The 13,341-nt window shown below is 48.4% G+C and overlaps 1 protein-coding gene across 3 annotated transcripts in view; it reads right to left on the reverse strand.

The window, feature by feature from the left end:
• The window catches only part of DNAJB6 (DnaJ heat shock protein family (Hsp40) member B6), a 123,911-nt gene that overhangs the window by 98,877 nt on the left and 11,693 nt on the right, over positions 1-13,341 (reverse strand). For all 3 annotated transcript variants that reach the window (XM_082258047.1, XM_082258046.1, XM_082258048.1), the window contains exon 5: positions 7,685-7,816. In XM_082258047.1, the coding sequence (XP_082114173.1) occupies positions 7,685-7,816 (132 nt within the window). The remainder of the gene's footprint in view (positions 1-7,684; positions 7,817-13,341) is intronic.

The following is a 13,341-nucleotide window of genomic DNA, read 5'->3' on the forward strand; positions in this document are numbered from 1 at the left end:
GGTCTAGTAGCGGAATATCTTCTTGCAATCCCGGTAGCTCTGGCGGGGAAATGTTAAGATCCATACAGCATTTCTCCAGATCTTCTGGGAAGCGAGGAATGGCTGAGTGACTGTCTCTGGTGGCAATGAAGCACGCTGAGAAACCCCAGCGGTATTGGATAGCGTTTTGTCTAAGCCTTTCCGTTAAGTGGCCTCAAGGCCCGGTGACGAGCCAGAGTCTCTCTGGCCAGATCCGGGAAGAAAGATAAGAAAGCCATCAAATTCCAGGGAGGCTGCTTCCCTTTGCTTACTGCATAACTCTCCTCTTCGTAATAATGAAGCCTGCAGATCACAGCTCTGAGGGCCATTAGAGAGATTGCGTGGGCGCAAAGCACGGTGAACTCTGTCCACCTTAATAGGATCTACGGAGTTGCCCAGTCGTCTTAGTACAAAATTCAGCCTAGCGCTCACTCCGAAAGGGAAGACTGGCATGCTGCTCTCCTCAGGCAGTGAACTCCAACATGGGTACATAGAAAGAGAGAGAAAGGAGGCGCAAACACCTAGTGCATTACCCGTGGTCACTGTTTGCAAAATTTTAATAAAATGCATACTCACAGACATGAAGATGATAAAATCGTGTTACAAGAATCCACCATGTGTGAACTGGAACAAGTCCTTCAATCAGGACAGCTAACGCGTTTCGGGGGTCAAGCCCCCTTGCTCAGAGCTGGTCTTATCAGAAGCAGATCCTTATGATAGACCAGCTCTGTGGAAGGGGGCTTGAACCCCGAAATGCGTTAGCGGTCCTGATTGAAGGACTTGTTCCAGTTCACACATGGTGGATTCTTGTAACACAATTTTATCCTTGTGTCTGAGTATGCATTTGGCATTTTATTAAAATTTTGCAAACAGCAAATTTTCATACCTCGTAGCTTCTGGTAGCCCTCCGATTCTTATATTGTTTCTTCGATTTCGGTTTTCCTGATCCTCAATTTGGTACATGGCCATCCTGTGGGCGATTGCCAGGCGCTTAGAATGTTGCTGGATATTGGAAATGGCATGGCACATTCGTGTTCGTCCAGGCGCTGTTAAGGTTCATCAACAAATTGCAATACCTGGGTTAGATTAGATCTGAAGGCAGAGACCTCTTTCTTAATAGCCCTTTCCAGGTTATGGAGCATCGAGGCCAGCTCTGATTTAGTGGGCTGACCATGGCTGCTACCTCCGATCTCCTCCGATTCCCCTTCACTGTCGGAGCAGTAGGAGGAGGCTGGGGAGCTGCAACGCGACGGAGCTCCGTCTGGGGGCGGAACCACCTCCCACGATGCAAGTGGCCAAGCTCTCCTGATTCCGAGGGATCCTGTTTCCGCCGCCAGGAATCGTTTGATGTACCCCGAAGTGGGGGGTTTTCGTGGTCAGGGACTTGGCAGTGCGTTTAGCCATCGGGATGGTAGTAGGTTCTGGGTTGTTAAGGTTGTCCACGATTAAATGCCTCTGGAGGAGCTAACCAGCAAAGAGTACTCACTGCTTCATGTACAAGCCATGTCCCATATTTTTTTTTTCTGAATTGTTGCCCTTTGTTTATAGCGCATAAAAAACCGCAGAGGCGATAAAATACCAACAGAAAGCTCTATTGGGGGGAGAGGCCTTATCGCAAAGCGTTTAGGAACCACAAAGGGGCGTTTTGGACGTTTCCACTCTTGAGAAAAATCTGTCAAAATAGGAGGGAAAGGAAATACCTTCGCCACTCTAGACGGCTTGCGAGTGCCAAAGGGGACCAGCGCCTCATCTGCGTCCTCCATTTTTAAAGTTTCACGCAGACACACAATCAGTGCGTTCACCAGCACTTTTTCGTGCGCAGCTACAGGAGTAGAGGAATCATCCTTACTATCCGAAAAGTCAGGTGGGGAAATGTGCTCCAAAGACTCCATGAGTAAAGGGGACCCCAAGAAAAAAGTGCCAAACACTGCTAAGGGACAGCCCCACTGCACTGGTAACATCACTCGGTCGCCAGCAACAGAGCACTCCATGATCCTGCAGCAGAGAGGAAGGACCCCACCAGACAGGCACCGGCAGCACCAGGATAAACTGCACTCCAAGTACAGCATCCAGAATAGGAAGAGACCCAGGAGTTAGCACCGGGGTCAAAGGAGGGCGGAAATCACCGCCCAGAGGCTCCTCTGTAATGGCTGCTGCCAATTCCTATGCTGCCAATTCCTATGCCAAACCAATGAAAAATGGCCGCCAGACCACACAAACCTGGTTGCCAGGCTATACACAATATTGGCCACGACAAAATTTGCAGCCCTGCCCAGCTCCTTTAGGCTCCCAGGAAAGGCAAAGGGTGGACCAGGGTAGGAGCCCCACCAGGTACAGTCCACAGAACCCCCCAGCCCAGTCGCCGGCAGCATATTCCCCCTCCCACCACCACCACGCCATCCCAGATGAGGATGGGTAGACGGAGGGGGGGGGCTAGATGACCCACTGTGACCTCCAGAGTACAGTGGGCATAACAGGAAGGATCAGAATCCAGGGGGTCCAATTGTCCCAGGGAGGGGCCCACGTCCACCCCAAAACCCTCCAAGGGGGGAAGATGCGGGCATCGCTCCAGACATAACCTCATCACCATCGAAATAGGGGGGGGCTGTTGGTCAGGAGAAACGCTGCGACGCAGGCGGAGACCTGGTCAGATGAGACCTCAGGAGGCGTTTACCTCGCAGGAAAGCACCTGTCATGTGGGGCTTTGTCGCAGCGGACCTAGCGCAAAGCTGTGGTCTGCGGGCACTTGCTGGCCAGACTGGGGTGACCGCTGTATCTAGATTATCCAGCCCGTCTCCCAGTCCGGAACTAGGTCCTTACTCTTCACCAGGCAGGAAAAAAAAAAAACCTATGGGGGGGCAGGAATATACCTCCTGGGACTGCCCGTAGGTGCAGTCAAGTTCTTTTTTGTGCCTAGTGCCTACTGGTCAAGAATCTAAGGACCTGTGTACGTCAATGAAGAAAAAAGATTACATTTTCATGTTAGGTGTACAGTGGGAGACCAGCTCTAGTGAATGCAGGGTCCCAGGTTTAGTAACACTAAGAGTTCTTATATTTCCAGCCAAGTACTTCTTGTTTCCATTAAATCATGTTATGTTACCGCTACACAGACGTTCTTTTATATGAACATTAGTAAATAGGCTCTGCATGGTTTAAGACAACCAGGCCCAGCAGAGCATCATTCCTAGTGGGTCCTCTATGAACTGTACCGCAAAATGGTCTTGTATTTATACATTTTTGCCCTTTAACTGTTCCTGCAGTCCAGTCAATTTCTGGGTAGTTAAAAACAGAATTTTTGTAAAATCTTACCGTAAAATTCCTCTCTGAGTCCTCCGACAGTCGCCGCCCCTTCCCAAGTCTTCACCAATGGGTATTGACCTTTGCTCCGCAGGAGTAGCTAGGCAACAAGATTTGTTAATACAAAAGCTTTTAGCATAGACACACCCCTAGGGGCTGTCCCCTTAGTCAATACCTCCCTGCACCAGCATTCCCAACTCAGTTTGGTAGCATAGCAGTAAGAGTACACAAAAACCCCAAAAGAGGGGCGGGGGGCGGCGACTGTCGGAGGACTCGGAGAAAGGAATTTTACGGTAAGATTTTACAAAAATTCCGTTTTCTCTTACGTCCTCCGACAGTCGCCGCCCCTTCCCAAGTCTTCACCAATGGGACGTCCCAAAGCAGTGTAGACCTGAGGGGTGGGAGTCGCAGCCGCAGAAAAGCAACGCAGTACCCACATCAGAGAAAGGAACCTTACCACAGTAAGAGAACCAACTGGGCAACAGGAAAAACGTGCTCAACAGGAGCAACGACCCAGGAAAACACAAGTAACCCAGGGGTAAAACACCAACAGCCAAAGACCCAAAAAACAGGGGTCCCTAAGGCACTGCCGCACTGAGGACTTAACGGCCAAAGGAGGCATCAACCGATGCCTGAACATCCACCTTATAGAACTTTGAGAAGGTGTGAACGAACGACCAAGTTGCCGCCCTACACACCTGGGCCACAGAAGCCTGATGCCGGAAAGCCCAAGACGTACTCAAAGACCTGGTAGAGTGCACTTTCACAGGGAAGGGAGGGACCTTCCCCTGCAAGGCATAGGCCTGCACAATGGTTTGTCTAATCCATTTGGTGATAGTCGCAGCCGACGCCGCCATGCCCTTCCGAGGTCCCTCAGGAAGGACAAAGAGGGAATCCGCCTTGCGAAAAGGCTTAGTGGACGACAGGTAAACCCTGATCGCCCGGACAACATCCAATGAATGCAGGGCAACCTCCTTAGGATGCTTTGGCTTTGCGCAGAGCGAAGGCAAGACAATTTCCTCATTAAGGTGAAAATCCGAGATCGCTTTCGGCAGAAAGGACGGGATAGGTCGCAGGACCACCTTATCCTTGTGGATCACCAAGTAGGGAGAGCTGCAGGACAAAGCCGCCAGCTCCGACACCCTGCGAGCCGAAGTGATCGCCACCAAAAAGGCCACCTTTTTGGACAACAGAGGCAACGAGATCTCCCTGATCTTTTCAAAGGGAGCACGTTGCAACGCGGACAGAACCAGGTTCAAGTCCCACGGAGGCAAAGGCTCCCTCCGCGGAGGGGCCAAATGGTGCACCCCTTGAACAAAGGTGTGGATCAACGAGTTCGACGCCACAGGGCGCTGAAAAAGGACGGCCAGTGCAGAAATCTGGCCTTTAATCGTGGCCAACGCCAAACGCTGGTCCACTCCAGTTTGGAAGAAAGCCAACACTCTGGACACCGAGTACGAGCGAGGGGAAAACCCCCTGGACTCACACCAGGCAAAGTATGCTTTCCAAGTACGGTAGTAAATCTTTCCCGAAGAGGCTTTTCTAGCCTTGATCAAAGTGGGAATGACCTCAGGGGAGAGACCTCTGTCCTTCAGGACCTGGCTTTCAACAGCCAGGCCGTAAAGCCAGCGACTGTAAAGCAGGATGGAATATCGGCCCTTGAGACAGGAGGTCTTCTCGAAGCGGCAGACGCCACGGAGCGTCGACTGCCAGATTTACGAGGTCTGCGTACCAAGACAAGCGAGGCCAGTCCGGTGCCACTAGAGGCTAACCTGCGAAGGAGCCTGGACAGCAGCTGAATCGGTGGAAAGGCATACATCAGACGATACTGATGCCAGGGCGCCACAGCGCTGTACAGGACAGGGCCATCCATAGTATTTTCTTGCAAAAAGAAATGGCGGGCCGCATAGCGGTCGCCGCTCAGGCATGTCTGTCTATTCAGTTCCACATAAACTCACAGCAGAGCCCCCCCCCCCCTCGCAGCCCACAAGGCATGCATCCATACAGGGAGCCTGCACAGCACACAGACATGAGGGTACACAGCCACAGACTGAACACCCACACAGATGGTCCCCACACAGAAGGTGCTTACCGTACGGCGTGGGGAGCCTTCTCAAGCGACAAACCGCTACCAGGATGACAGGGAGTGCCGCAGCCAGGACGCAGTGGATCGCAGCACAAGACCGCAGAATGGCGTCCAGTGAGGTAACCACCTCACAGGCAGCATCCCTGCAGCTAACAGGGATGGGTCGTTCATAGCGCCAGGGCGAACCATAGCTGAACGCTCGATGGCAGGCTGGGGATCCATCTGGCTCTCAGCCCTGGGATCCAGGGCAGCCAGTCCAAGACCCAGCTCCGCATGATCATCTTCATCCGAAGATCCCTAAACTAAAGCTGACAAAATAACAGCTAGTAAAGAAAAGAAAAAATACTTGAAATAAAATCAAAAAAGGGTAGAAGGCTGAGACTGAATCCCCAGCACAGGAAAGCCTGCTACTCCTAAGCTAGGCAAGATCAAACTGAGTTGGGAATGCTGGTGCAGGGAGGTATTGACTAAGGGGACAGCCCCTAGGGGTGTGTCTATGCTAAAAGCTTTTGTATTAACAAATCTTGTTGCCTAGCTACTCCTGCGGAGCAAAGGTCAATACCCATTGGTGAAGACTTGGGAAGGGGCGGCGACTGTCGGAGGACGTAAGAGAAATCCCCCATCATCATTACTGTCCCAGCCCTTCTATCTGTGCAAGGAGCAGTCTCCACCTCCTCATTAACACTGGGAGGTCTATAACAAACTCCAATGATTACTTTTGTAGTATGCACACCCATAATGCTTTAGCCTCTTCACACACTCCAACTAGGTCCTAATTCCCACTCCACTTTACCCCGTCATTCTAAAAGAGCATAGCCAGGAATATTAAACTGTGGATCACAGGAGTGCCGCTCATTCTACACTCCTGTGACCCTTTTTCTGCAGGCAGCAAGCTGAAGCCGCTGTCGGCTGACGTGTCCGAGCCAATGCAAGCTTGGGAAAGATCGCTACCATAGGATCGAGATCCACTCACATGCCTGGACCAGCCTCTCAGCAAGCCTAAGCAGGCCGCTTCCGCCCCCTCCAAAGCCCAGCGCTCCAGTGAGCGAGGGGGGCCAAGCAGAGAGCTATGACAGACTGGGCAGCGTTTGATCGTTCAGTTCTGTGTTTGAGTCAGCAGAACAAAGCTGCATCCACCAAAGTATAAATCTACAAAAAAAAATTAAATAAATAATTCCTATACATCTCTTTATCCCAATCATGTAAAGAATAAAGTCAAGATTCAGCAAAGTTCTTTGTGCACCAAGCCTCCTCCCCCATTTTGCTTGGCAGACTTCTAGCATTGGTGAACACTTTAATTCATGGTCACATTTTGCATATTTTTTTATTTTAGTACAAATACTACCATTTCCAATTGTTGCTTTTAACATGGGAACCTCCTTATCACCTGCCATAGCCCACCCCCCATCTTTCGCCATTTCACCCACCAATAGGGAATGACCCCCGTCACTCGCTTTAGTACTCCCAGTGTGCATGAGGCCTTAAAATCACAGCTATAAGGTGAACCAAAACTATTCAAGACAGACTAAGATGTATCCTGATGATCGCAGCTTATCTCAAATTAGCGGTTTATGAAAAGGGGATGAACAGTGGAGAACATATGCTGATCATTTTAGCACACAGAAAATCTGTCATTGACAGAAACCAGGCAGTTTATTAAGGTGCGATCTCTGCACCTCACTGTTGAACTGTCAGAAGTCTCTCTTCCCAGATTCTCCAGCCCAGATCTGGAGAATCGGGGAGAAGAGAGAATCCCCATAAAACTGAGGAAAACGGAAGATTCATTTTTTCCTTTTAATCAGTGCCCCCCTCCCCGAGACAGTAAAAAAGTTCCCCTGCTTTCACCCAAAAACCAGTAAAGCAGGTTAGAAACACTATATAGATATGTGGTGTGAGGTACTGAGTTGATCGGCCTCCTGTGAGAATGTCTGCACTGAGCAGGTGCAATTCACTGCTACTTAGACACCCAAATTTCACCGACTGTTCCTGTAATCGCGTTATATCGCAATATTACATTCAGTGACAGGAGGCGTTCTCCACAGTTCGAAGTGTTTGTAGATTGCTTCATTCCTCAATAGTAGTGATTTACACCACTTCATAAACAGGCACTCAGGAGTAGAGCCATTTCCTCCAAGAATGCCAAAGAACTCAGCAGCGGTTATTTTTCGCTGCTTGATAAACGAACACCAATACTATCAAAGGTTATACAGTTCAGTTAGCATGTTAAAGGATACAGGCACTAATCAAGTGTCAAGGTTAGAAGGTCCAAAGTATTTACAGTACCTGAATCAAATGGAGAAAAGCCTGTGGAAAAGCCTGGAAATCCTCCGAAAGCGGAGAAAAACGAACCTCCTGGCCTATTTCTGCTTCCTCTGTGGCCCCTTCTATTTCCAAAGAAGTCATCAAAAGGATCCTCTACACAAAGAAGATTTTTAAATAGTCAGCACTGTTTATATTAAAAAAAAAAAAAAAAACTAGTGAGGACATTTTTCTAAGTAGTTTAGTGAGAGATTGCTGGATGAAGGCACATATACAATGCTATTTCTTTACTTGAATTCTTTAAAGAAAGTGAGAAACTGTCTCAGATCAAGACACCTCAGGCGCAGCTCAGTTAAAAAAAAAAAAGTAATTAAACGCAAGCAATTGTTAACCCCTTTATAACCGGGGGTAAACCAATATCTAAACCCAATTTTGAAACTCTGGCATGTTAGTAACTGTACATAATCGCAACTACCTGTACTTCGTGTATTGAGGTGGATTTTTTTTTCCCCGGACAGATTGGACTTTCATTTGGTGGTAAATAGTGATGGATATCTCCTAAAGTGTTTTATTATGAAAAAGAAAAAACTGGCACAAACTAGTAAATCTTTAGCCATATATTTTAAGGACGTTACCATAACCGCACCCAAAAACCGTGCAAAAAAAAAAATAAGTGATTTTTGACCTACCGTAAAATCCATTTCATTGACCTGACACAGCTCCTGATTCTTCTTAACCACTGGGTTATACTGCCCCCTACACTAGACAGGAAAAAGCTTGACTATGCCCTATGGGCAGTACCAGGACATATACGCCCACTCTCCACTATAAGCACTCCGTTTAGTTACAAGCAGTGTCAGTAGAAAGCCAACTCCACAGATGGGGTGGGTGCTGTGTCCGTCAATGATCAGAGAAATGGATTTTACGCCAAGTCAAAAAGCACATTTTCTTTCGCTCATTGACAGACACAGCTCTATCTTCTTGACCATTGGGATGTCCCAAAGCAGTGTCAAACATGAGGGGTGAGAACAGCAAGAAAAAATTCCCAAGGCTAAACCGCAGCCAACCATGTAACATGGAGCCCACATGAAAATACACACTCTCAAAGAGGATCAGGTCCTCTTAACAGCAGCCTGAAAAACCATGCGGCCAAAAGCAGCATCCGCAGATGTAAACACATCCACCTCAAATAACTTTTGATAAAATAAGAGTGTGCACAGACGACCAGGTGGACGTCTTGCAAACCTGCATCACCAACGCCTGATGATGTAAGGCTCAGGAAACACTAAGTGCCCTAGTAGAGTGTGCCTTGAAAGGGAAAGGAGGAACCATCTGTCTGATCCATCTGGAAATGATGGCGGTGGAAGCAGACAACCCTTCAAGGTCAGTCCGTGAGCACAAAGAGCGATTTCCTGAAAGACTCCGTAGCTGCCAGGTACACCCCAATTGCCCAGACTAAATCCAAGGCATGCAAGGCCCTGTGCACAGAGGAAAGATAGCCACCAAAAAGGCCACCTACTGGGACAGTGTAAACAGGGGAATCTCCTGAATATTTTCAAAGGGAGGCTTCTGTAGAGCTGAAAGCACCAAATTGAGATCCCAGGGCAGCATCAGATCCCATCCTGAAGCAACCATATGTTGGACACCCAAACGATAAAAAAAAAAAAAAAAAAAAAAAAAAAAAAAAAATCGGTCCTCGGGACAGCAGATCCTCCCTGGGAGGGAGCTTCCAAGTAAACGTCGACAACCAGCCACACCAGATCAGCGTACCAAGCCTGACCAGGCCAGTCCAGAGCCACTAAGATGACCAGAATCCCTTCTGCCGCTATCCTACGTAGAAGTCTTGGCAGAAGTTCGAGGGGGGAAGGCGGAAATTAGCCGATACTGACCCCACAGGGCCACCAGCACGACTGTGGCATCCGCCAGAGGATCCCTTAACCCGAGTCACAAACCTCTGCACCTTTCTGTTGAGCCGAGACGCCAACAGATCCACCTCGGGGGTGCCCCACTGGAGACACAGTTGATGAAACACCTCCAGGATAAAGGGACCACTCCCCTTGGTCCAACGCCTGCCGATTGAATGCGCACTGGACAACCCCCAATACGATCTGTTTCTAATGATCCAGACACACAGTCTGATCGCTCGGAGGTCCAAGACATTGAATCGGTAGTCTGAACTCTTCCAGCGTCCAGATCCCCTGAGCAGAATGCTTGCAGAGGACGGCTCCCCAGCCAGACAGGCTGGCATCAGTAGTGACCACTGTCCAATTACAAGGGGAGGAAGGATTTTCTCAGCTGAAGATCCGGAGAACGAAGCCACCATATCAGGGACTTCCTCGATTCAGCCGGATCCGATTGTCCAGAGATTGCAGAGTCATGTCCCATTTGGTCAGAATCTCCCTTACAGGGACTTTGTATGGAACCGTGCAAACAACTCTAAAGTAAACACCATCAGTAGGGATGCACCGAAATGAAAATTTTGGACCGAAACCGAAAATGCAGGATGCCCTTGGCCGAAAACCGAAACCGAAAATGACTTTCCCCCAAAAAATTTTTTTAAAATGGATAGAACAGGGGCATACACCAAAAACAGGCAGCGACGTACACCTGTCGCTGCCACCCTGTCACAGTATATGTACTGTGATGGGTTGGCAATAGGTTAATTTAATTACCAATGGTATTTGTATTATGCAGCATGAGGGGGTTAATGTATTGTCACTGCTGGTCACTCATCTATTAGTGACCGACCAGTGGCAGGTAATTAACCCCTTCGTGCTGCATTAGTGCAACCAGTGTTAATTAACACTGATACTGGTTGCACTAATGCAGCACAAAGGGGTTAATTACCTGCCTGGTCGGTCACTAATAGATGAGTGACCTGCAGTGACAATACATTAACCCCCTCATGCTGCATAATACTAATATCATTGGTAAGCTGCCTCAGCTCCCCCCCATCTCCCCCCACTCCCACTGCCTCAGCGTCCTCCTCCTCGGGTGTCCTGCATTCAAAAGTCCCGCCTCTGGCCGGCGGCACCGCCTCTCAATGACGTCCCTACTACGATCTGTGCATTATGAATGGACATACCAGGTCGGGGAGCGGGGCGAGCGGCCGCTATAGAGAGAACTAATGTGATTCTTCCCTGTCAGTTCAGCACGTCTATGTGTGAATGAGAACAGAACAGAACTGAGCTGACACCGGGGGCGGGCGGAGCGGCCGTTATTAGCTGTAACTATGTGAGAGCTTCTCTTCCTTGTCAGCGGAGATACATGCCTGTCACTGAAGAGAAGCTCTCACATAGTTACAGCTAATAGCGGCCGCTCCGCCCGCCCCCCCCCCCCCGCCCCCGGTGTCAGCTCAGTTCTGTTCTCATTCACACATAGACGTGCTGAGCTGACAGGAAGGATCACATTAGTTCTCTCTATAGCGGCCGCTCGCCCCGCCCCCCGACCTGGTATGTCCATTCATAATGCACAGATTGTAGTAGGGACGTCACTAAGAGGCGGACGGCCGGCCAGAGGCGGGACTTTTAAAACCTGCCCTGCGCTGCGCCCTCCTCCTTCCCCACGGCGGCCATATTTTATTTTCGGCACTGTTAACCCATTATCGGCCGAAATGAGAGAGGCTCATTTTCGGCCGATAATTTCGGTGGCCGAAATTTCGGTGCATCCCTAACCATCAGGCCCAGCACACGAATGCAAGTCCGGAGGGAAGACCATCTATTGGACAGCAGGTTAACCACTTACCGACTGCCTAACGACGATTTACGTCAGCAGTCAGCCCCCCACAGGCAAAGCGACGTAGGTCTATGTCGCCAGCCTGTGAGGCTCTAGGGAGCAAGCACGCTGCCGGAGGGAGAAAGGCAGGCGGCTAATGTAAACACAGCCGCCTGACGTTCTCCCCTGTGTAAGAATGGAGATCATACGGTTCTGCTATGTAGGACCATTGATCTCTGTTCTTACACCTCAAGCCACATCCACAGTTAGAAGCACGCCCCTACGGACACACTTAACCCCTCCCTCTCAAAAAAGTTAACCCCTTCACTGCCAGTGTCATTTTTTACAGTAACCATGCATATGTATAGCACTGATTACTGTAGTAATGTCACTGGTAACCCCAAAAGTGTCAAAAATGTCAGTCAAGGGTTCGATCTGTCCGCCGCAATGTCGGAGTCCCACAAAAAAAAAAAAAAAAAAAAAAAATCTCCATTACTCAAAAAAAAAAAAAAAAAAAAAAAAAAAAAAAAAAAATCTTTCCCTTGGTTAGTAAACGCAAAAACTTTTGCGCAAACCAATCAAATTACGCTTTTTGCGATTTTTTTTACCAAACATATGTAGCATAAAACAAATTGGCCTAAAATGTTAAAAAAAATTTAGATTTTTACATTTTTTGGGGGGAATTTCATATTAAAAAAAAGTGAAAAAAGCGCAAAATTGGCGCTCTTTTGTTTATAGCGCATGATCCAAAAAAAAAAAAAAACAAAAAAAAAAAAAAAACGCACAGGTGATCAAATGCCACCAAAAGAAAGCTCCGTTTGTGGGGAAAAAAGGACATCAAATTTGTTTAGGTACAGCATCGCACGACCGCGCAATTGTCCGTAAAGTCACGCAGTGCCGAATCGCAAAATAGGCCCTGGTCAGGAAGGGGGTAAAATCTTCCGGGGCTTAAGTGGTTAAAAGGAATTCACAAGACTTGCCGCTATGGCTAACAGAGGGGGAAATCAGGGAAAGGTTGGATAAAATTAACACAAATAAATCACCAGGCCCGGATGGTGTACATCCGAATGTACTCAAAGAACTCAGTAAGGTTATATCTAGACCACTGTTCCTGATCTTCGCTGATAGTATGACAGGAACTGTACCAGGCGACTGGAGAAAAGCTAACGTGATACCAATATTAAAAAAAAAAAAAAAAGGGCAGAGGCATATCCCGGGTAATTATAGGCCAGTCAGCCTGACATCAACTGTATGTAAACTTCTGGAGGGGATGATAAGGGACTATATCCAGGAGTTTGCTAAAATCAATATCAGCAGCAGTAATAAGCACGGGTTTACAAATGGGCCTTCCTGTCAGACCAAACATTCTATGAGGAGGTTAGCTGTGAGCTAGACAGTGGATGTGGATGTGGTGTGCCTGGATTTTGCTAAGGCATTTGATACAGTTCCCCACAAACTGCTGATTTATAAATTAAGGTCCACAAGCATCAACCACAAGGTTTGCTGTTGGATACTGGTTAAAGGGACGTGTCCAAAGGGTGGTAGTAAATAATGCATACTCTGACTGGTCTGAGGTGGTAAGTGGGGTCCCCCAATGCTCAGTTCTGGGTCCAATTTATTCATAAACAGCATTGAGGACGGGGTCAGTAGCTCGATCTGTGTTTGCAGAGGACACAAAATTGAGCAGGGCAATAACTTCACATCGGGAGGCAGAAATCTTGCAGAATGGCCTGAACAAAACAACAAGAGTGGGCAACTTCATGGCAAATGAGGTTTAATGTGGATAAGTGCAAGGTATTGCACTACTAACGTATTGGCAAAATACACGCTAGGGGGGGAACCTCTGGGGGTATCAAAAATGGAGAAAGACCTGGGAGTCTTGGTAGCAGATAGACTTAGCAATAGTATTAAATGTCAAGCTGCGGCTGCCAAAGCCAGCAGAATCTTAGCATTCATAAGGAAGGGGA

The sequence above is a fragment of the Pelophylax lessonae genome (genome assembly GCF_965119305.1).
Source record: "Pelophylax lessonae genome assembly, chromosome: 5".
Classification (NCBI taxonomy): domain Eukaryota; kingdom Metazoa; phylum Chordata; class Amphibia; order Anura; family Ranidae; genus Pelophylax; species Pelophylax lessonae.